Source organism: Hesperophylax consimilis, chromosome 17, assembly GCF_061612785.1.
Source record: "Hesperophylax consimilis isolate HC1 chromosome 17, BYU_Hcon_1.0, whole genome shotgun sequence".
Lineage (NCBI taxonomy): Eukaryota > Metazoa > Arthropoda > Insecta > Trichoptera > Limnephilidae > Hesperophylax > Hesperophylax consimilis.
Genome location: NC_142852.1, coordinates 27,632,274 through 27,654,793, shown reverse-complemented (window position 1 = coordinate 27,654,793; position 22,520 = coordinate 27,632,274). Strand labels below are relative to the sequence as shown.

The 22,520-nt window shown below is 35.4% G+C and overlaps 1 protein-coding gene across 1 annotated transcript; it reads right to left on the bottom strand.

Moving 5' to 3' along the window:
* Positions 1–11,791: 11,791 nt before the first annotated feature.
* Positions 11,792–21,309, bottom strand: LOC149416366 (uncharacterized). Its single transcript, XM_089642137.1, has 6 exons — positions 21,270–21,309; positions 18,842–18,986; positions 16,619–16,871; positions 15,352–15,484; positions 14,235–14,359; positions 11,792–12,013 (listed from the first exon to the last, which is right to left on the bottom strand). The coding sequence occupies exons 2-6, from the start codon at positions 18,944–18,946 to the stop codon at positions 11,889–11,891; spliced, it is 741 nt and encodes a 246-aa protein (XP_089498263.1). The 5' UTR covers positions 18,947–18,986; positions 21,270–21,309; the 3' UTR covers positions 11,792–11,888.
* Between the last annotated feature and the right edge of the window lie 1,211 nt (positions 21,310–22,520).

Genomic DNA, 22,520 nt, shown 5'->3' with positions numbered 1-22,520 from the left:
CAATCAGTAGACGTCTGCCAGTAGTATTAGGAATGAGATCATTGTAATCAACAATCAGTAGACGCCTGCCAGTAGTATTAGGAATGAGATCATTGTAATCAACAATCAGTAGACGCCTGCCAGTAGTATTAGGAATGAGATCATTGTAATCAACAATCAGTAGACGTCTGCCAGTAGTATTAGGAATGAGATCATTGTAATCAACAATCAGTAGACGCCTGCCAGTAGTATTAGGAATGAGATCATTGTAATCAACAATCAGTAGACGCCTGCCAGTAGTATTAGGAATGAGATCATTGTAATCAACAATCAGTAGACGCCTGCCAGTAGTATTAGGAATGAGATCATTGTAATCAACAATCAGTAGACGTCTGCCAGTAGTATTAGGAATGAGATCATTGTAATCAACAATCAGTAGACGCCTGCCAGTAGTATTAGGAATGAGATCATTGTAATCAACAATCAGTAGACGCCTGCCAGTAGTATTAGGAATGAGATCATTGTAATCAACAATCAGTAGACGCCTGCCAGTAGTATTAGGAATGAGATCAATGTAATCAACAATCAGTAGACGCCTGCCAGTAGTATTAGGAATGAGATCATTGTAATCAACAATCAGTAGACGCCTGCCAGTAGTATTAGGAATGAGATCATTGTAATCAACAATCAGTAGACGTCTGCCAGTAGTATTAGGAATGAGATCATTGTAATCAACAATCAGTAGACGCCTGCCAGTAGTATTAGGAATGAGATCATTGTAATCAACAATCAGTAGACGTCTGCCAGTAGTATTAGGAATGAGATCATTGTAATCAACAATCAGTAGACGCCTGCCAGTAGTATTAGGAATGAGATCATTGTAATCAACAATCAGTAGACGCCTGCCAGTAGTATTAGGAATGAGATCATTGTAATCAACAATCAGTAGACGCCTGCCAGTAGTATTAGGAATGAGATCATTGTAATCAACAATCAGTAGACGCCTGCCAGTAGTATTAGGAATGAGATCATTGTAATCAACAATCAGTAGACGCCTGCCAGTAGTATTAGGAATGAGATCATTGTAATCAACAATCAGTAGACGCCTGCCAGTAGTATTAGGAATGAGATCATTGTAATCAACAATCAGTAGACGCCTGCCAGTAGTATTAGGAATGAGATCATTGTAATCAACAATCAGTAGACGCCTGCCAGTAGTATTAGGAATGAGATCATTGTAATCAATAATCAGTAGACGTCTGCCAGTAGTATTAGGAATGAGATCATTGTAATCAACAATCAGTAGACGCCTGCCAGTAGTATTAGGAATGAGATCATTGTAATCAACAATCAGTAGACGCCTGCCAGTAGTATTAGGAATGAGATCATTGTAATCAACAATCAGTAGACGCCTGCCAGTAGTATTAGGAATGAGATCATTGTAATCAACAATCAGTAGACGCCTGCCAGTAGTATTAGGAATGAGATCATTGTAATCAACAATCAGTAGACGCCTGCCAGTAGTATTAGGAATGAGATCATTGTAATCAACAATCAGTAGACGCCTGCCAGTAGTATTAGGAATGAGATCATTGTAATCAACAATCAGTAGACGCCTGCCAGTAGTATTAGGAATGAGATCATTGTAATCAACAATCAGTAGACGCCTGCCAGTAGTATTAGGAATGAGATCATTGTAATCAACAATCAGTAGACGCCTGCCAGTAGTATTAGGAATGAGATCATTGTAATCAACAATCAGTAGACGCCTGCCAGTAGTATTAGGAATGAGATCATTGTAATCAACAATCAGTAGACGCCTGCCAGTAGTATTAGGAATGAGATCATTGTAATCAACAATCAGTAGACGCCTGCCAGTAGTATTAGGAATGAGATCATTGTAATCAACAATCAGTAGACGTCTGCCAGTAGTATTAGGAATGAGATCATTGTAATCAACAATCAGTAGACGCCTGTCAGTGGGAGTAGGTAAGAGATCATTGTTATCAATAATCAGTAGACGCCTGCCAGTAGTATTAGGAATGAGATCATTGTAATCAACAATCAGTAGACGCCTGCCAGTAGTATTAGGAATGAGATCATTGTAATCAACAATCAGTAGACGCCTGCCAGTAGTATTAGGAATGAGATCATTGTAATCAACAATCAGTAGACGCCTGCCAGTAGTATTAGGAATGAGATCATTGTAATCAACAATCAGTAGACGCCTGCCAGTAGTATTAGGAATGAGATCATTGTAATCAACAATCAGTAGACGTCTGCCAGTAGTATTAGGAATGAGATCATTGTAATCAACAATCAGTAGACGCCTGCCAGTAGTATTAGGAATGAGATCATTGTAATCAACAATCAGTAGACGCCTGCCAGTAGTATTAGGAATGAGATCATTGTAATCAACAATCAGTAGACGTCTGCCAGTAGTATTAGGAATGAGATCATTGTAATCAACAATCAGTAGACGTCTGCCAGTAGTATTAGGAATGAGATCATTGTAATCAACAATCAGTAGACGCCTGCCAGTAGTATTAGGAATGAGATCATTGTAATCAACAATCAGTAGACGTCTGCCAGTAGTATTAGGAATGAGATCATTGTAATCAACAATCAGTAGACGCCTGCCAGTAGTATTAGGAATGAGATCATTGTAATCAACAATCAGTAGACGTCTGCCAGTAGTATTAGGAATGAGATCATTGTAATCAACAATCAGTAGACGTCTGCCAGTAGTATTAGGAATGAGATAATTGTAATCAACAATCAGTAGACGCCTGCCAGTAGTATTAGGAATGAGATCATTGTTATCAACAATCAGTAGACGTCTGCCAGTAGTATTAGGAATGAGATCATTGTAATCAACAATCAGTAGACGCCTGCCAGTAGTATTAGGAATGAGATCATTGTAATCAACAATCAGTAGACGCCTGCCAGTAGTATTAGGAATGAGATCATTGTAATCAACAATCAGTAGACGTCTGCCAGTAGTATTAGGAATGAGATCATTGTAATCAACAATCAGTAGACGTCTGCCAGTAGTATTAGGAATGAGATCATTGTAATCAACAATCAGTAGACGCCTGCCAGTAGTATTAGGAATGAGATCATTGTAATCAACAATCAGTAGACGTCTGCCAGTAGTATTAGGAATGAGATCATTGTAATCAACAATCAGTAGACGCCTGCCAGTAGTATTAGGAATGAGATCATTGTAATCAACAATCAGTAGACGTCTGCCAGTAGTATTAGGAATGAGATCATTGTAATCAACAATCAGTAGACGTCTGCCAGTAGTATTAGGAATGAGATAATTGTAATCAACAATCAGTAGACGCCTGCCAGTAGTATTAGGAATGAGATCATTGTTATCAACAATCAGTAGACGTCTGCCAGTAGTATTAGGAATGAGATCATTGTAATCAACAATCAGTAGACGCCTGCCAGTAGTATTAGGAATGAGATCATTGTAATCAACAATCAGTAGACGCCTGCCAGTAGTATTAGGAATGAGATCATTGTAATCAACAATCAGTAGACGCCTGCCAGTAGTATAAGGAATGAGATCATTGTAATCAACAATCAGTAGACGCCTGCCAGTAGTATTAGGAATGAGATCATTGTAATCAACAATCAGTAGACGCCTGCCAGTAGTATTAGGAATGAGATCATTGTAATCAACAATCAGTAGACGCCTGCCAGTAGTATTAGGAATGAGATCATTGTAATCAACAATCAGTAGACGCCTGCCAGTAGTATTAGGAATGAGATCATTGTAATCAACAATCAGTAGACGCCTGCCAGTAGTATTAGGAATGAGATCATTGTAATCAACAATCAGTAGACGCCTGCCAGTAGTATTAGGAATGAGATCATTGTAATCAACAATCAGTAGACGCCTGCCAGTAGTATTAGGAATGAGATCATTGTAATCAACAATCAGTAGACGTCTGCCAGTAGTATTAGGAATGAGATCATTGTAATCAACAATCAGTAGACGCCTGCCAGTAGTATTAGGAATGAGATCATTGTAATCAACAATCAGTAGACGCCTGCCAGTAGTATTAGGAATGAGATCATTGTAATCAACAATCAGTAGACGCCTGCCAGTAGTATTAGGAATGAGATCATTGTAATCAACAATCAGTAGACGCCTGCCAGTAGTATTAGGAATGAGATCATTGTAATCAACAATCAGTAGACGCCTGCCAGTAGTATTAGGAATGAGATCATTGTAATCAACAATCAGTAGACGCCTGCCAGTAGTATTAGGAATAAGATCATTGTAATCAACAATCAGTAGACGTCTGCCAGTAGTATTAGGAATGAGATCATTGTAATCAACAATCAGTAGACGCCTGCCAGTAGTATTAGGAATGAGATCATTGTAATCAACAATCAGTAGACGCCTGCCAGTAGTATTAGGAATGAGATCATTGTAATCAACAATCAGTAGACGCCTGCCAGTAGTATTAGGAATGAGATCATTGTAATCAACAATCAGTAGACGTCTGCCAGTAGTATTAGGAATGAGATCATTGTAATCAACAATCAGTAGACGCCTGCCAGTAGTATTAGGAATGAGATCATTGTAATCAACAATCAGTAGACGCCTGCCAGTAGTATTAGGAATGAGATCATTGTAATCAACAATCAGTAGACGCCTGCCAGTAGTATTAGGAATGAGATCATTGTAATCAACAATCAGTAGACGTCTGCCAGTAGTATTAGGAATGAGATCATTGTAATCAACAATCAGTAGACGCCTGCCAGTAGTATTAGGAATGAGATCATTGTAATCAACAATCAGTAGACGCCTGCCAGTAGTATTAGGAATGAGATCATTGTAATCAACAATCAGTAGACGCCTGCCAGTAGTATTAGGAATGAGATCATTGTAATCAACAATCAGTAGACGCCTGCCAGTAGTATTAGGAATGAGATCATTGTAATCAACAATCAGTAGACGCCTGCCAGTAGTATTAGGAATGAGATCATTGTAATCAACAATCAGTAGACGCCTGCCAGTAGTATTAGGAATGAGATCATTGTAATCAACAATCAGTAGACGCCTGCCAGTAGTATTAGGAATGAGATCATTGTAATCAACAATCAGTAGACGCCTGTCAGTGGGAGTAGGTAAGAGATCATTGTAATCAACAATCAGTAGACGCCTGTCAGTGGGAGTAGGTAAGAGATCATTGTAATCAACAATCAGTAGACGCCTGTCAGTGGGAGTAGGTAAGAGATCATTGTAATCAACAATCAGTAGACGCCTGTCAGTGGGAGTAGGTAAGAGATCATTGTTATCAATAATCAGTAGACGCCTGCCAGTAGTATTAGGAATGAGATCATTGTAATCAACAATCAGTAGACGTCTGCCAGTAGTATTAGGAATGAGATCATTGTAATCAACAATCAGTAGACGCCTGCCAGTAGTATTAGGAATGAGATCATTGTAATCAACAATCAGTAGACGCCTGCCAGTAGTATTAGGAATGAGATCATTGTAATCAACAATCAGTAGACGTCTGCCAGTAGTATTAGGAATGAGATCATTGTAATCAACAATCAGTAGACGCCTGCCAGTAGTATTAGGAATGAGATCATTGTAATCAACAATCAGTAGACGCCTGCCAGTAGTATTAGGAATGAGATCATTGTAATCAACAATCAGTAGACGCCTGCCAGTAGTATTAGGAATGAGATCATTGTAATCAACAATCAGTAGACGTCTGCCAGTAGTATTAGGAATGAGATCATTGTAATCAACAATCAGTAGACGCCTGCCAGTAGTATTAGGAATGAGATCATTGTAATCAACAATCAGTAGACGTCTGCCAGTAGTATTAGGAATGAGATCATTGTAATCAACAATCAGTAGACGTCTGCCAGTAGTATTAGGAATGAGATCATTGTTATCAACAATCAGTAGACGTCTGCCAGTAGTATTAGGAATGAGATCATTGTAATCAACAATCGGTAGACGCCTGTCAGTGGGAGTAGGTAAGAGATCATTGTAATCAACAATCAGTAGACGCCTGTCAGTGGGAGTAGGTAAGAGATCATTGTTATCAATAATCAGTAGACGCCTGCCAGTAGTATTAGGAATGAGATCATTGTAATCAACAATCAGTAGACGTCTGCCAGTAGTATTAGGAATGAGATCATTGTAATCAACAATCAGTAGACGCCTGCCAGTAGTATTAGGAATGAGATCATTGTAATCAACAATCAGTAGACGTCTGCCAGTAGTATTAGGAATGAGATCATTGTAATCAACAATCAGTAGACGTCTGCCAGTAGTATTAGGAATGAGATCATTGTAATCAACAATCAGTAGACGCCTGCCAGTAGTATTAGGAATGAGATCATTGTAATCAACAATCAGTAGACGTCTGCCAGTAGTATTAGGAATGAGATCATTGTAATCAACAATCAGTAGACGCCTGCCAGTAGTATTAGGAATGAGATCATTGTAATCAACAATCAGTAGACGCCTGCCAGTAGTATTAGGAATGAGATCATTGTAATCAACAATCAGTAGACGCCTGCCAGTAGTATTAGGAATGAGATCATTGTAATCAACAATCAGTAGACGTCTGCCAGTAGTATTAGGAATGAGATCATTGTAATCAACAATCAGTAGACGCCTGCCAGTAGTATTAGGAATGAGATCATTGTAATCAACAATCAGTAGACGTCTGCCAGTAGTATTAGGAATGAGATCATTGTAATCAACAATCAGTAGACGCCTGCCAGTAGTATTAGGAATGAGATCATTGTAATCAACAATCAGTAGACGCCTGCCAGTAGTATTAGGAATGAGATCATTGTAATCAACAATCAGTAGACGCCTGTCAGTGGGAGTAGGTAAGAGATCATTGTTATCAATAATCAGTAGACGCCTGCCAGTAGTATTAGGAATGAGATCATTGTAATCAACAATCAGTAGACGCCTGTCAGTGGGAGTAGGTAAGAGATCATTGTAATCAACAATCAGTAGACGCCTGTCAGTGGGAGTAGGTAAGAGATCATTGTAATCAACAATCAGTAGACGCCTGTCAGTGGGAGTAGGTAAGAGATCATTGTAATCAACAATCAGTAGACGCCTGTCAGTGGGAGTAGGTAAGAGATCATTGTAATCAACAATCAGTAGACGCCTGTCAGTGGGAGTAGGTAAGAGATCATTGTTATCAATAATCAGTAGACGCCTGCCAGTAGTATTAGGAATGAGATCATTGTAATCAACAATCAGTAGACGCCTGCCAGTAGTATTAGGAATGAGATCATTGTAATCAACAATCAGTAGACGCCTGCCAGTAGTATTAGGAATGAGATCATTGTAATCAACAATCAGTAGACGTCTGCCAGTAGTATTAGGAATGAGATCATTGTAATCAACAATCAGTAGACGCCTGCCAGTAGTATTAGGAATGAGATCATTGTAATCAACAATCAGTAGACGTCTGCCAGTAGTATTAGGAATGAGATCATTGTAATCAACAATCAGTAGACGCCTGCCAGTAGTATTAGGAATGAGATCATTGTAATCAACAATCAGTAGACGCCTGCCAGTAGTATTAGGAATGAGATCATTGTAATCAACAATCAGTAGACGTCTGCCAGTAGTATTAGGAATGAGATCATTGTAATCAACAATCAGTAGACGTCTGCCAGTAGTATTAGGAATGAGATCATTGTAATCAACAATCAGTAGACGCCTGCCAGTAGTATTAGGAATGAGATCATTGTAATCAACAATCAGTAGACGCCTGCCAGTAGTATTAGGAATGAGATCATTGTAATCAACAATCAGTAGACGTCTGCCAGTAGTATTAGGAATGAGATCATTGTAATCAACAATCAGTAGACGTCTGCCAGTAGTATTAGGAATGAGATCATTGTAATCAACAATCAGTAGACGCCTGCCAGTAGTATTAGGAATGAGATCATTGTAATCAACAATCAGTAGACGCCTGCCAGTAGTATTAGGAATGAGATCATTGTAATCAACAATCAGTAGACGCCTGTCAGTGGGAGTAGGTAAGAGATCATTGTTATCAATAATCAGTAGACGCCTGCCAGTAGTATTAGGAATGAGATCATTGTAATCAACAATCAGTAGACGCCTGTCAGTGGGAGTAGGTAAGAGATCATTGTAATCAACAATCAGTAGACGCCTGTCAGTGGGAGTAGGTAAGAGATCATTGTAATCAACAATCAGTAGACGCCTGTCAGTGGGAGTAGGTAAGAGATCATTGTAATCAACAATCAGTAGACGCCTGTCAGTGGGAGTAGGTAAGAGATCATTGTTATCAATAATCAGTAGACGCCTGCCAGTAGTATTAGGAATGAGATCATTGTAATCAACAATCAGTAGACGCCTGTCAGTGGGAGTAGGTAAGAGATCATTGTAATCAACAATCAGTAGACGCCTGTCAGTGGGAGTAGGTAAGAGATCATTGTAATCAACAATCAGTAGACGCCTGTCAGTGGGAGTAGGTAAGAGATCATTGTAATCAACAATCAGTAGACGCCTGTCAGTGGGAGTAGGTAAGAGATCATTGTTATCAATAATCAGTAGACGCCTGCCAGTAGTATTAGGAATGAGATCATTGTAATCAACAATCAGTAGACGCCTGTCAGTGGGAGTATTGCTGCTGTGGCAATGCGCTCGCGTATGGCCAGCCCTGATTCCATCACAATCTGATTCAGGAGGTCTAGCACAGAGATCGATACAACACTATACCAGTACGACATTGATTGAATTAGTCATCCATGGTCAGTTAGCGATATTTGCGAGCACAGTCATCAATTATTTAACTAAGTATTCAACCTCCCTTCCCAGTGCCTGGAGTCAACCGCGCTCAAATCCCGATTAACTGCTGCAATGTCATCCAATTTCAAAGAAATGCGTATATATCGCCCAGAGATGTGCTTTATTTCAAATAAATCCGTTTCAAATGGAAATGCAAAATGCAAAATGGGTATTTTCCATTTTGCATTTTAAATGCTTTTCTAAAAACTATTTTGCATTTTGCATTTTAAATGCTTTTCTCAATGCATTTTCCATTTTAAATGCTTTTTTGCAACATTCTTCCTACTATCTCCACTCGTCTTTTTTTCATAAGCCCCAAATATCAGTCGGTTCTCAACCTCGCTATGAGATATAATTTACATTTGTCAAGTTGCTCCCTGGTAGGAGCCCTGGTAATTGAGTGATACCATTACAAATAATACTGATTCAAATACTGAACATGGGGCCATGACGCTGTAATATTAAATGTTAGATAGCAGTTTCTGTATTTTTACGTTGGCAACATTAGTCCCGCGCAATTTTGTTGTGGTTTCATAATCTGTAGTCGTTTTGTTTTTGGATTTACCATCATGTAATATGTTTGTTCTACATTGATGTCCATTATTAACTGACAAAATTGTTTAAAAATTCCATTATTTTGATTGTTTGACCTGAGAACCATTTACCATTTTCAATGCATTTTGAAAATAGGTATTTTGCATTTTGCATTTGAAATGCTTTTCTAAAAACCATTTTGCATTTTGCATTTTCAAATGGAAAAGTTTTGACCCATTTCCATTTTGCATTTCAAATGGTTTTGGGTACCCATTTTGCACATCTCTGATATCGCCTTTGGTTTCAGTGATTCACACCAAAAGTTGATGGAATGCATTGTCATCGACAACGAGTCCATCTGTCGAGTTTGAGCTTCATGAGATATCAAGAAGTGGGTTAATTTCAACTCATTCATTCCTGAATGCAAAGGTTCGAAAGAAATTAAAATAGATGCATTTAATAAAAATAAATAAATCAAAAATCTGTTAATGAAAAAATAAGAAAATACACAGATTTAGGAATTGAGATAAAAAGAATTTGGCATTCTCAGACTATAAAAATATTACCATTCGTTATTTCGGCTACTGGCATTATACCTAGCTCTCTTATTAAAAATTGAGGCGTATTAGATCTATCAAAAAATTTATATATAAAGATGCAAAAGTCGGTCATTTTGAATACATGTAGGATAACGAAAGATTTTTTAAATATTTATGTTGAGGGATCAGTAGGATTTATAGGCCCTGTTAGAAGTTCTACCGAGCCGAACCCTCTGATATGAAAATATCTGGAGTCGGTGAATTATTTTCCCATTTGACCTCTGGTGAGTTGACGTGTTGTTCTTGTATTGTTTTGTATTTATTTTGCTTATATAATGCACTTGCATAATGTTGATTGACTAGATGATCATTACTTTGTGGAAAAGTGTGTGGAAAGGTTTAGTTTTTCCTAAGGGGAAGATTTAACTCGGACATAAAATCAGAAAAAAGAAAAAAAAATGGTTAAAAGCGTTGTCCCTGTAAGACAAAGATCACGGGTTCGATGCCTAGTTTTTTTTATCTGTTTTTATGTTTCGTTTAGTTTTATTAATATTATCTTCTTCAAATTAAAAATAAAAGTCAAAATTTTGAAAATGCATTTTTTATTTTCACAATAATAAGACTGTCATCCCTTTTCCTTTTCTTAATATTATCCATTATACATTTTACATAATAATAAAAATAAGAACGCAAAATATTTAACGCTTAAATCTAGTAAGTATATTTTCCAAAAATCAGTTGTATTGTGGAGCATCAAAATAAACTTTAAAAAATCACCTCATACTTCTTTACCTATCCTAGCTCCGGTTGTATTAGAGTGCCAGCCTCTTGATGGTAGAAAAATGAGGTGAAATAAAAGAAAAATATAATGAATAACTAAACATACATAATCAAAACAAAACACACTAACAATTTATATGTTTGACACAAGGGCAGAATTTTTTGGTTGTTGACAAATTTGTATTCACAGAATCCAAAGAAAGACAGATTGAAAAAAATTATCGCATGACCAATTATCAAAATTATTACAATTTATCAAAATTCTTAATACAATCTCAGAATTCAAAATTAATAAAAATATGTCGGTAAAATAGATAAATATATGGGTTAGGTTAGATTGGGTTAGCTTAGAAATTTAGTTTGTTGAGTTATAAAAAAATTAACCATCGTTACAATTAACAAAATATTTTAATTATTTCTTAGACGACTTAGATTATAATATTACATGTTATGTAATATGTAAATATGAAAAGAAAAAAATGATAAAGCCAACCTCCGATAGGACTGGGAACCAGAAGTAGAAGAAGAAATTACACTATCGAACAAAAAATATTTTGCATGTATTAATATTTACAATAAGAATAATTTACTTCATAATCAAGGATGACAATGGGCATGACGAACGACTAAAGGAGAAAATATATTATGATTCGGAAGTGGAGGAAATAAATAATCGGAATCGCCCCAGGAAGACTTCCCATCATCAAATTAATAACAATATTCTTTAGACGGAGTAACAGATGAGTGTTTGAGATGATGTATAAATGTGGATGAAGCAAGGGTGTGTGCCGGGACAGATTTATCTGGAATTCGTCCCTATCCCGTTGAGCTATTCGAATTTGGAAAATAAAAATGTTACAAGATGAGAGCCTTGTGGAATTCCAGATACCACGGTAAAAAGTCTATCTACGAAAGTTATATAATTTCGTCACCAAAAGGTGCAATGTCTTGGACATAAGAACGAACAATTGATAATCCAGGAAAGATTGATGAAAAACGTCGTTATAAAGACGCCAAATATTTTCAAAATCAAAACTGGTACGATTGCAGTATATACCTAATAATTCTACTAGGTGAATGAACAATTTGAAGTACCGGCAGAATGAAATGAAATCAAATTAAATTAGTTTAAATTTAAGAATGCCCCACAATTTAAAAGAATATTTTCATAGCTAAGTCATTTTTGATTTCCGCGAGTTGCAACCATTTTTGTCTTTGTTCAGTTAGGACTTATTGTTGCTTTTGTCTTCATTGTTAACCATGGCTTCTTTGGTCTTGGAGGACTGAACGCTTCGTGCCACTCTTGGTAGATTGCTGACATCTTTTAGGGAAGATAGTCCAAGAGCATCTGAAAACATAAAATTATTAATTTATTTTTATTCGGAAGAATTGTATCCATGTGCTCATTTATGCACCACTACCCACAACTGAGAAAGGAAGAAATTGATGTTCATTGTTTACAAATCAACATTATTAAATCATCATCACAAGATATGAAAAGTGGCGCATTGTACATTCCACAGGAGTCTCTGAAGAAGATAATTTTCCAGTGGGAAAATGTCTATGTCACCTTTGAGGATGCAGTGTGGGTATCTTTTTTAGAAAAGGAAGATGCAAACCTGGGTCTTGAAGAGACCAGGAGGAAGGAAACATAGAGGTCAGAAAATCATTCCACGACAGAGCTGTTGAACTCTAGAACGAGTCGTAGAATCCACCCGTTCTCATTTGACAAAGTCAACAGTGTACAAATGTTGGGCGTGTGTTTTTGGCGTGTTTGCTTACTATGCACCGATTCCAAATGGATCAAAGACGCTAGTTACTCTGAGTATCTTCCATTGAAATACCTGTAGAACAAGTACAGCATTTATACCCGACGCCTGTGCTGTAAAGATTGCAATCCGTTTATTAAAATAGTGGGTCAATAAGTCCTTAGAAAAGCCGACAGGTGGCGTGACTAGTACTGTAAGCGGTTTGTTTTCATGCAGCGGCACTACCGATTCAGTATGCTGCGAAGTTTCAAGCAGATTGGTCGGGTTGTTGTGTGTTTCTCGTACATTTAAAAAAAAAAATTGCTTGTTTACAAAAATGGAGAAAATTGGGTTTAGAGCTGTTATTAAACATTTTAATATAAAAGGGTTAACAGCAAAGGAAATAAAAAATTAGTTGGATTTAGTTCACGGCACATCTGCTCCTTCACTTGCAACTATTTATAACTGGTTAAATGAATTTAAACGTGGTCGTACATCAACAAAGGTGAACCACGCTCAGGACGTCCTGTAGAGGTGACTACACCAGAAATGATCAATAAAATCCACGATATGGTGTTAAGTGACCGAAGATTAAAGTTGAGTGAGATAATTGAGGTTACAGGGATCTCAAAAGGTAGCGTCATTTCTATTTTACATGACAAATTGGGCATGAAAAAAATTTCTGCAAGATGGGTGCCGCGTTTGCTCACAGTCGACAATAAACGCAATAGGGTGGTGGCCTCTAAAGCCCTGTTGTCGCTCATGCAACGCAATCCGGATGAATTTTTTCGTCGCTTTGTGACTGTAGATGAAACATGGATACACCACTATACTCCCGAGACGAAAAAACAGTCAAAGCAGTGGATTGCGAAAGGCGAACCATGTCCAAAGAAGGCGAAAACCGTAAAATCAGCTGGTAAGGTTATGGCTACTGTATTTTGGGATGCACGTGGAATTATTTTCGTTGACTATTTGGAAAAAGGAAAAACAATAACAGGGGATTATTATGCATCTTTATTGGACCAGCTAAAAAACAAAATTGAAGAAAAACCGCCTCATTTAAACAGGAAAAAAATCCTCTTTCATCACGACAATGCCCGTGTTCACACATGTTTACGATCAATGGCTAAAATTGAAGAATTAAAGTTCGAATTGGTCGACCACCCACCGTATTCGCCAGATTTAGCCCCCAGTGACTTTTTCCTTTTCCCAAACATAAAAAAATGGCTAAGTGGACAACGTTTTTTTTCAAATGAAGAAGTCATCGATCGGACAAATGCTTATTTTGAGGACCTTCCGAAAACTTATTTTTCTGACGGTTTAAAAAAAATTGAGAAACGTCTAACCAAGTGTATTGAGCTCCAAGGAGATTATGTTGAGAAATAAAAAAAAAATACAAACTGTTTTAATGCTTTTTTCTAAGGACTTATTGACCAACCCTCTATATCAAACGGACCGCTCCTTGTGCATTATATAGTCATGGGTTTTCTTAAGGTATTTTGGGGATCCAGACCAGAGGTGGCTGCCAAATTCAACAGTGGGACTTGCAATATGTACAAGATCTGCAGTTGTGTACTATCTGTAGCATCTGCGGGTCCTGTACAGTACACCCAGCTTCAGTTAGGCTAACTTGACTCTGGCTTGGATGGAGTCCCGTTGCCTGAGCTGGTCACTTAGAGTTACACCAAGCATATCAATGGAAGCCAAGTTACTTTAGTTTGTTTAAATAAAACTAACATTGTTATATTTTTCTAATTTTATAAAGTTCTACCATTTCCTGCAGTTTCATGTTTTTTATAAAAAGCCTTAAATTTAACTTACTGTAGAAATCAGCGAGTTCCCGGCCTAGCCTGGGAGCGAATGGAGGTACCCCGGATTCAGCAAAAAATGGCAGCCTCTCTTCTGCTGCGTATCTGCCGTACAACAAAGGAACTGACGCTACGTCACTGGAAATAAATTATATTAACAAAATGTTAGAGGACTAAAACTTTACTTTCGTCGTCATGATGCCTCCACGCAATCAGTGCCTGTTTTCTCTGAATTATAATATTAGTAAATGGAATAATTCTGAACGCATCCAAAACCTAAAAAGTGTTTATGAAAGGCGATGAAATACGCTGTCAAATTGGCGATGAAATATTAGAAGAAAACCAATCATTTTTGAAATCAATAATAAATAGTTTTTAAAGTTGCTCACATTGGGTTATATTATCTAAACACTGAAATAAAATTACTGATAAGGAAAAAAACACACTCACATTTTGTTAGACAAATATATTACAAATAAATAACATTATAGTCACCTCACGTTTTTGTTGTTAAAACATGTAAAAATAATTCATAAGTATTTAACAAATTTTCTTATTTTTTTGTAAATTGGGGTCAGAACTTTCAGTTTCAAAGAGGTGTTCGTTTTAATTTTTCTGTTTCAATTTATAGATTTGAGTATAAAGCAAGGTGTTTTCTTTTTCTAATACCGTTTAGATCATTTCAACGACATATATGGACCATCATCACCAACCAGCTTCCCAAAAGTGAATAATAACTCGTAAATCCGTTCGTAGGTGCGGAATCTAATACGTACCTATGGGCAGATTTAATTCTTTGAAATATATCATACGAACATTATTACATCTCGTAGAGTGAGAGGTATAACATATCTACATAGCTGAATATGTCGAACAGTATTATTTTGACTTCTGCCTATCGTAACGCGCCAATCAATAGAGCGACTCAACTGACAACAAATCTGTATTGACCATCGACATTTTCAACGTCACTTGCATACAATTCTGCAACTATCTTTTGACACATGTCACAAAATAGTAAAACTGCCCCCACAACCTTATATACTTATTTTTACCTCAAATTTGAAATCTTCTTCGTAATATATTGGTGCATAATCGTTTTATAGAGTAATATTTTGAAAAGTACTTACTTATCAGAGGACAGTGATGAAGAAGGGAGCGAAAAGGACAACTCGCGGCCAAGTCTGGGCACAAACTCAACGTGCCTGGGATCAATTTCTCCAGACTCCCTTCCTAGTCTTGGGGTGAACCTTCTCTTGGCGCCTGTATTAAAAAAACAAACATCTGTCATCAGAAATTCTCGGTGGACTGGCATCAACGTCTTAAAATTATTTAAAAAAAAACTTGACTGAAAAAAAATAAGAAAAGGGAAAAATAAAAAATAAAAAATAAAAAAGGAGAAAAAAAACACATACTTACTAAGCTAGTAGGTACATCTTTTTTGAAAAAAAGTGGTTTTTTTAAATTGGTTTTACTGAGGATTGTATCTTTCTTCCCAGGGACTGGAGTGAACACCGCTAACATCTAATCCAAATCCTAATTGGATAGTACCTACATTTATTTCGTATATTAACTGCAGTAATTTCATATTGATTTTTTGTGTATTATGCCGTGTTACGCTACTTTCTTCTTTAGCCAACGTTTCGGACAGCATTGCAGTGTCCATCATCAAACGTAGGCTAAAGAAGGAGGTAGCGCAATACGGCATAATACCCCAAAAACAAATCATTTTAATACTTTTGGCCATGAAAATCTCAAATAATACCTGCTGTAATTTTGTAAATTTAAGTTTTGCGCTTTCTAAATTGTATTTTGTTCAATATTGGTAATAATGTACATATTAATGTCCCTCAAAGTATGTTCTATCTGTGCAGTTTACTGATGTAATAATTACAAACAACAAAAACACTCCGAAGACGTTTTACAGGATGCCAAAAAACTTGACAGGTAAGTTGATGAAATATAATAAGATTTCGTTAAATCCTCCCAAGTTAAATGTTCTTGATTACGTAAAAAGTGTATGGTATGTCTAAGAGATTATAAAAATTAAACTTTAAACTTTATTAAACCCTAATAACCCCTGTAATTTTGTAAGATTTTTTTTTTAAACTTACGATTTTATTGTCCGGGTTAAATCTTCCCCATAGGAAAAATTAATAAATAAATATTATTATTATTATAACTATTAATAACATGTCGTACCTTTCCTTACGGGTAATGTTTTGTTTCTGAATGCTTTTCTTTATGTAAATCTTGTGAGATTAACAAAATAAACCTCTTCTTTCCTTACAGAGAAACTCAATTGTGTTTTAATTGACTGTGTCGTTCAAATCACAAGGAAAATATTATATATATATTTTTTAAATGTTGTATTTGGGAATATGTTATTCAATTTACCTGTCTTCTCATAGGAGTTCCCCAAGAAGTCAGGCAGATCCTCGAACGCTCGAGGGTCCTGCAGGGCTTCCAGGAGCAGGCGGCGAAGCCCTGGGCCCCCTTGGCCCTGACTGAAACTGTAGGCGCGCTTCCCCAGGCGAGGCCCGAACCACATGCCCCCGTTGCCTTTCTTGGTGAGCTCCTTGCCGCCCTGTCTGTCACCGTCGGCTGTCAGCTCGGGGGCAAAGCGGGATACTTTCTCATGGGCGATATCCTGCGCACAAAACACATAGTTTCTCCAAAATGGCGGTAAAAATGAGAACTTCATTAAGACGAAGCTTAATTATAAATCATTATTTTGATTAATCTTTATAACGAATTGGTGTAGGTACATTACGAATACCAAAATGTATGCTTTTGATAAATTGTAGGTTTTCCTATCGTTTCGCTAGAGTAGAATACAAATAAAATATATTACTAAATAAAATATTTTTTCAATAGAAATGTATGAACGCGTAAAGAAAACAACTTTTTAAAAGTACAGTTTTATAGCCAAGATTATTTGTGACAGTTTCACTTGATTAACTTTTTTTGGTTTCTTATAAAATTATTTACAAAATAAATAAAAACCAGTTTTGTGCTTGAAATCGAACGTTTCTAGACTACTTTTGTAAAGCGATTTGAATGCCTATTACCCACAAGATAAGGTATGCCAAGAATATACACATTTTTTGCTTGTAGCTTCCTCTTAATGCTTGGTTCGCAGTTCTACCGCCAGTTTGCAGTTGAGCGTTTATTTTATTTGGTTTTACACCCAGCTTGATTTTAAGAAAAGAATATATTTAGATAACCATCGAAAATTATACATAATGTTTAACGTGAAGTAACGTTAAACTGACAAACTAAATATGAAACAATATTAGTAAAACATGTAACAGTAACATAAAATAATATAGAAACTAGAACAATACTACATATACCTAAGACAAATCACTAACACTGCATTACCAACGCTATACTCTAATTTGTAGGATTCAACAAAGTGTTGGTATAGATTACGCTTGATTCTATAAATGGAGTCAGTAAATATATCAATACCATAACCATGCATCCAATTGGTTAGTGAGTGTGTCTGATAGTTGGTTGTGTATGTATTACATAAGAATGTTACATTTTGTCTTGTGTTCCTATTCGGCACATGGAATTTATAATAATTATTATATATCAAGATGTTTTGTATATGAAGGTAATAAACGTGGAGAATGTGTTGACTATTTCATTATAAAAAAATATTAATGTATTTAAAAATCTTCAGTACTTTTATCTCATTTGTTCAGTTTGCAATGTTTTCTGTGTACTTCAAATGCGCTTTATAAATATTATTATTGTAATTTTCCGTTAAAAAAAATACTGTTTTAGAAACTAGATAAAATTATGTTTCCGATGTATTAATTTAAAATAAACATTACTAATTCAAAATAATAAAATTTTAATATCAAACTTGAAAAATGTTGCCAAAAACGCTAACCTCATTTTTAGTTAATTTTTTACTCAAATCTTAGAAAAATTGAGAGAACTCGATATTTTTTGTTGGGGTAATTTGTAAGAAAACTGTAATTTCAATAATAAAAAAATAATAAATAATTTTTAAAGATAAACCTGTTTTCTATTTTTAGGATTTTATTCAATCCAGTAAAAATATTTGAGGCAACTGGAATGAATTATTATTTCTCTTTCTAGTGTCAAAGAAATATGTATTTCCTCATGATATTTTATAAAATATGGACGCCCGGTCATATATGACCCTCAAACGCTGGAGGGGTCAACTGTCAATGAAAAAATTCAACCAATTTTTAACCAAACAAATATTTAATTATGAATTATTCATTTTAGCTATTTTTAGGATTTTATTAAAGGATTCCAGTGTAAATATTTGAAACAAACTGGTAAGAATTATCACCTTTCTTTCTAACGCCAAAAAAAATTGCGTTTTTCCACATGAATATGAAATTACATTTTTCCATAGAAAAAAGTAAAAACACTTTTATAAAATTTGGACGCCCGGTCATATATGACCATAAAACGCTGGAGAGGTCAATCCTCGAGGATTTTATCAGCGACAGTTCGATACCGGCAAGAACTGTTTTAGACCCAGAAACATTTTAGAAAAAGTGCTGCAATCCAGAAATGACTGCCAACTATAAAAACACAACATTAAAGCAATATTCAATAGACAATACTGACTTCTAAGCTGTAAGCGTAGCTGTTGATGGCCACGGAGAGCAGGTACAGGATTGCGCAGGCTATGTGGAGTCTAGAAGAAAGAGTATTATCCGTTCCGGTCGTCATAGTGATTATAAGTGAACTAATTCTTGTAGTTCACCAAGTTCTGCAGAAAAAGAACCACACATCAACATTAAATTATACCTCCAACATTACGGTAATAATTCGTCCGACTCCGGTAAAATATTGGCACTATCGACAACGCTGGTCGCTAGAGCCACAAGCGTAACATATTCACGTTGACATTTCTTTCAATGGCAGCAAATTGAATTTATTTAATTTTAGTTTTTTACTTTCTAATTTGTATTTTGTTCAGTATTGGTAATAATGTATATATTAATGTCCCACAAAATAGGTTCTGTCTGTGCAGTTTACTGATGTAATAATTACAAACAACAAAAACACTCCGAAATCGTTTTACAAGATGCCAAAAAACGTTGACAGGTAAGTTGGTAAAATATAATAAGATTTTGTTAAATCCTACCAAGTTAAATGTTCTTGATTACTTAAAAAGTGTATGGGATTATACCATGAAAATATAATTATAGAAATTTTAAGGTTAAATCCTTAGACACTATTTATTATTCGTGCATAATTTGAGCGTGGCATATACGTAATATATATTGGGGTGACACGCTATAATCTGACTCATGGGAGGGGGTCAGATCAATTAGTGAACTGCCGCCGAATATCATTTCTTTGTATGGGATCTGTCACTTAGACAGATGACATCCGCGTAATTAGACGGATTAATATGTTTTATGTATGAGCAAAAACACTAGTAAGGTAGTGTACATAGGTGACCTATTTTTTTTCTAAAACTTAATCAATACTTAACTTATGTAAAATAAAGAATATAATATATTATACATATAGTGATATATACATTTTGTATTTATTTTAACATTTTGTTTTAATACACAATAAAATTCTCTCAATAATGGTTTAATTCCTCTACAAATTAAATCCTCTGAAGCTATTTAACGTTTTCTTGAGCATTAAATTCAAAGTACTGGCTTATATCGTGTACTGAAAAAACCAGTTAAAATCCCACCATTTTATCTTTAGAAATTTTTTTTTGGGTTAAACAATTTATTAAGTTGAAATGACTTAATTATAAGTTAATTAAACTATAAATATAACAGCATTTTACAGAATTGAAAATTTAGAATGCGAATATGACTTTTACACAGTCAAACATTCAAATTGATTTTCCTTAAAATCGTCGATCATGCACTTAGTGGGTTTTATCAATATACCGACGATATGCTCTTAATATATAAAAATTCAGTATGTATGTTTGCGCTTGCAAACCTCGAAAAGTAATGGACCGATATAGCTGAAAATTTCAAAGTTTGTTCTTATGTTTGTTCTTAAGTTTGTTCTTATTTGCAAGGAGTGTTTGAAGAGTATTTTGAATGATAGAATGTCGGGGATGCCCGAGGAATACTTTACACAATATCTCTGCACTGGAACGAGATAGGAAGTCGAATCAAAATCGATTTAATTTAGTTTTTTAAGAGTATCATTGTGGTATACAGTAGTGAATGGTGGAAGGAGTCGGAGACGCCTAAGAAAGACATTAGCAACAGGTTTTCACATTAAATCCATCAAAATGCATAAAAAAAAACCAAGGCGCACAACTCACGCCACTATGAGGCGCTAGTGTAGCATGCTGCCATCAGAATGTATGGGAAATGTCAGAATATGGAGATATTATAAAAAATTTTGGGTATTTGTTGTACAGGGTTTTCCAATAAGAGGTGTTATTTTGAATAGCCCGCTATTTCGGTAGATGTTACTTTTGAAGCTGTCATTTTTTGACATTTGACAAGTAGAAACTACTCCATTAATAAAAATAGAACGATACACGCTTCAACAACGCATTGAAATTATTAAAATTCACTTGAGTGAATCAAGTGCAAATCATCTTGAGTGATGAGGCCCATTTTCACCTCGGTGGCTTCGTCAACAAGCAAAATTGTCACATCTGGGGCTCGGAAAACCCAAGAGTTTTGTTGAAAAACCTCTCTATCCTCAACGTGTAACTATTTGGTGCGTTTTATGGTCCGGCGGAGTCATTGGACCTTACTTTTTCGAAAATGAGGCTGGAGCAACAGTTACGGTGAATGGATTGCGCTATCGAGAGATGATTAATGACTTTTTATGGCCGGAATTGGATGGTATTGATCTGGACAACGTTTGCTTTCAACAAGACGGCGCTACGTGCCACACAAGCAACGAAACCATTGATCTTTTACGATTGAATATCAAAATAACATCTCTTATTGGAAAACCTGTATGTGAGGTTATTTGCAAGACTTTGAAGAAATCAAACAGTCGATAGATGATGGTCAACATCCAATAAGACAGTAATAGATGGTTTTACCTGTACGTTGATCTGCTGTAGGTTGTATTTGAAGCACACAGCACGACTGATTCTAGATCCTGAGAGAAAGACCTTATATACCCTTCAAATGGCGAAATGTAGAACATTAGCACTAAGTCAGTAAGGGTTGATAAATTATTAAGACAAAGGCGTCTCGTGGACATGTCAGCAAAATAAAAAAAATATGACGATTTATTTTCATTTTTATTTAATTTACTAACTGATGTGTACTCGGAATTGCTAGGGGTTATTTATTTATGAAGGCTTCTACATGTATACAGTGTTTAAGGCCCCGTAGTAAGCGTTCAAAGATGGTTTGAAAGGGATATATATATAAATATGAATGTTGAGGCAGCGCGTTAATATTTAAAAAAAAAACTATAATAATTAAGCGAAATTTGGTGGCATTTTAGTGGCATTTAAAGATACACTGTGAATTTTTTCATGCCTATAACATATTAAATAACAGAATGAAAAGTGTTATTAATAATTTTTAGAGTTTATTTTGCGATTTTTTTCTATCGAGAGAATTTTATATTATTAACATTTCGACATAACAAATGTATAGATATTATCTTCAAAAATAACTTGATTTTTTTAATTTAAATACTTAAGAATTAACGAGAAAATTAGTAGAAATTCAGTAGAGTACGGACAATATAAGCAGGAACAATACAATAACTGAGAATTGTAGTACATTCAAGTAATAGTTGCTCAATAACTAATAATAAGGATACGAGATAGGTACATGAGGAAGCTACAAGCCAAAAACGTGTATATTCGTGGTATACCTTACATCGCAGGTAATAGGCATTCAAATCGCTTGACAAACGGAGTCTAGAAACGTTCGATTTCAAGCAAGAAACTGTTTTTTTTAAATTTATTTTGTAAATAATTTTATAAGAAAGCAAAAAAGTTAATCACGTGAAACTGTTCCAGATAATATTAGCTATAATAATGTATTTTTTTAAAGTTGTTTCCTTTACGCGTTCATACATTTCTATTGAAAAAAAAAATTAGTAGTTTTGCATTTATATTTTTTATTGAGTAATTTATAATTTTATTTGTATTCTACTCAAGCGAAGCGATAGGAAAACCTTCAATTTATCTAAAGGATATTTTTTGGTATTCATAATGTACACCAATTCGTTATAAAGATTAATCAAAATAGTGATTTAGCATTACGCCTTAAGGTACTATGAAAGCAGTAGCGGAAGAATATTTAATAACATTGTTGACGTTAGTAAAATA

What these genes read in the sequence shown, in the direction of transcription:
- LOC149416366 (XM_089642137.1), bottom strand. Translation starts at nt 18,946, where the DNA reads ATGACGACCGGAACGGATAATACTCTTTCTTCTAGACTCCACATAGCC. An exon ending in GCTACGCTTACAGCTTAGAA is followed by an intron (nt 16,872 to 18,841) that starts GTCAGTATTGTC and finishes TTTTGTGCGCAG; the next exon opens with GATATCGCCCATGAGAAAGT. An exon ending in TCATCACTGTCCTCTGATAA is followed by an intron (nt 14,360 to 15,351) that starts GTAAGTACTTTT and finishes ATTTATTTCCAG; the next exon opens with TGACGTAGCGTCAGTTCCTT.